Here is a 2519-nt window from a genome sequence, read left to right on the forward strand (position 1 = left end):
CCCCCCACACACACACAAACAAACTAAAAACATCGTCATGTTTGATATCGTCTGCGTCTTGATCAAATCTTGTCCAAATGTGAGGCAGCGTGGTGGAATCAGGCTCTCGTCAATTTTTGGGCACGTAGAGTTATTGTTATCATCTTAAAGCTTGTTCACCTGTCTTTATTAGGATGCAAAAAAATATCCATTTATCTTGAATACAAGTCGAGATATTTGCAAAAGAGGGAGGAGGGGGTCACCTTTTTAAAGAGGTAAAATTAGTGAGAAAATGGCCGCCAAAGATTAGTTATTTCCTTAGCTTAAGAGTCCGTAGTAACTACAAATTTACATTTTTTGTGCCTTTATTCAACGTTTTTCAGAAAAAAATCCACACAGAAATGAGTTCTTTAATGAGCATGAAAGATGTTTAGCCAAAAACTAAAATTTGATTAAAATTCATAAACCTGTGAAAAAATGCAAGTTTCTTCACTTTGATTATTTTGACGAGAGCCTGATTCCACCACGCTGCCTCACAAATCATGTCCAAATGTTCCTCCGAGGAGAACATTCTGGCTGGCCTCGACTTAGTAGAACTGATCTCCACTAGCAGTGTGCACTTCATCCTTCTATGGACATCTGGCGGTATAAGACTACAGAAAAAGTAAAAGGAAAGGAAAATTTTTGTTTTCTCCGTTCTTCATTCCTCCATGTAGAGATGGGTTTGTGAGTCAGGGTTTGACGGACTGAGACTAGAGTGCTGTGGCCAAGTCGCCCTCTTCTACTCCTCAGGTAGGGCTGGGGGTTCCTCGCTCACTTGAGGCGTCTTCTTTTGCTGGAGGGATTTTCTTATGCGTAACTGAGCCATCTGTGAAAAGAAGAAAAAAGTATAGAAAATGTTATGGAAACAATTGAAGAGATCGAAAAAAAAAACCCCAAAGGGTCTAAATCAACTTATGATTGTTTCGAGAAAAATGAAAACAAAAACCGACTTTAACGATGAGTAGGGGTAATTTGTGAAGGTCGTAACTCTGATTTAAAATCATCCTGTCATTTAACTCAAATGCTATGTTGTGTAGTCTCTCCAAATATAATATGTGTGGTTGCATTAAGAACTGTCTGTTTCTTAGAATAATGTGACTTAGACCATTTATCTTCCTGACTCCTTCAGATATGTAGTAAAAGTAAGCAACAGAAAATTCAAAGGCTTTCAGTAAAAAGGCATCTTTCAGTCCTCCCCCCCCCCACACACACACCAAAGCTCCCACAACACACGCGTGTCAGTCAGTCAGTCAGTCTGTCTGTCTCTGTCTGTCTCTGTCTGTCTGTCTGTCTGTCTGTCTGTCTGTCTGTCTGTCTGTCTGTCTGTCTTTTCGGTCTGAAATATAAAATAAACCCACTGCAGCTAGGGGTTTTTTTTTGTGTTGAAAACAGTAGGTCACCCCAGGTGTCTGTAGTATAGTGGTTATACCATTTGCCATCGCGTACAAGAAACGCGGGTTCGATTCCCAATTTGGGGGAGACTTTTCATCGAGTATCTCAATCTTTCTGTTGGAACGTTGTCTCCCTTTCCCTCTGAGTTGGCCCTGACAGTCAGGGGTGAACCCCGCTTGTAAATGATTCACAATGTGTCGAAATAAAATTACACAGGCTTAGATGTTGATGTTTATGGGTGACGAAGGTACTGAATACAGAAATAGTAGAAGATTTCATGCTTAATAACAGTATACTCATGCAGGCCTACTCACAAGAAATTGAAAAGGATTGAGGCAAAAATTTAGGAATTATTGCAATAGGCTTCACCTTCGTTTTTCACAAGTTGTGTGCATCATAGGGCAGTAAAACACTCAACCGTACGAATAGTGCTTTAGATTGAAATGTTCTGAAATGCTATGTGTGGTCAACTCTTCTATTATGGTTGTGAATGCTGGACAATCACTAAAGACAATGAAAATAAAATAGAAGTAAGACAAAAAAATGGTTTCTAGGAGACTGTTGAGAATAATCTTGGAAGGAAAAGAAAACACATGAGGTAGTCCTTGATGAAACCCATGTGGGACGCTCACGGATAATAAAAAAAACAATCAGGAAACGACAAAAGCCGGTTTTTTTTGGACACCTGAAGGCACATCAAGGTCTTGAACATCTAGCTCTCACCCGCAAAATTGAAGGCAAACGAGGCAGGGGTAGGCCCAGAGCAATCTACTTAAAAACCCTAAACAGATGGAAAACGGGGAAAGATCAGGGTAACGTAGCCTTTTTAAAAGCATCCGAGCAAAAGAAGGAGAGGAGAACCATGATCGTCGATGTCTGCCGCAGATCTGGCACTTGATGATGATGATGATGATGATGACTGAGAAGCGTACCAAAGCAGACTTACCTTGTGCTCATAATCTTTCTGTGCCATTTCTCGTCGTCTAGCCATCGCCTGGAGGAACATTAAATGTAGAGACGTGAGTCACTGATGATGATGATGATGATGATGATGATGATGATGATGATGATGATGATGATGATGATGATGATGATGATGATGATGA

The 2519-nt window shown here is 40.3% G+C and overlaps 1 protein-coding gene across 1 annotated transcript in view; it reads right to left on the bottom strand.

The window, feature by feature from the left end:
* Nucleotides 1-472: 472 nt before the first annotated feature.
* The window catches only part of LOC106013283, a gene marked incomplete in the record, with an annotated part of 15679 nt that continues 13632 nt past the window's right edge, over nt 473-2519 (bottom strand). The window contains 1 exon segment of the mRNA XM_013088553.2: nt 473-849. Within this exon segment, the coding sequence (XP_012944007.1) occupies nt 761-849 (89 nt within the window).

This window comes from Aplysia californica, unplaced genomic scaffold (genome assembly GCF_000002075.1).
Source record: "Aplysia californica isolate F4 #8 unplaced genomic scaffold, AplCal3.0 scaffold00760, whole genome shotgun sequence".
Classification (NCBI taxonomy): Eukaryota; Metazoa; Mollusca; class Gastropoda; order Aplysiida; family Aplysiidae; genus Aplysia; species Aplysia californica.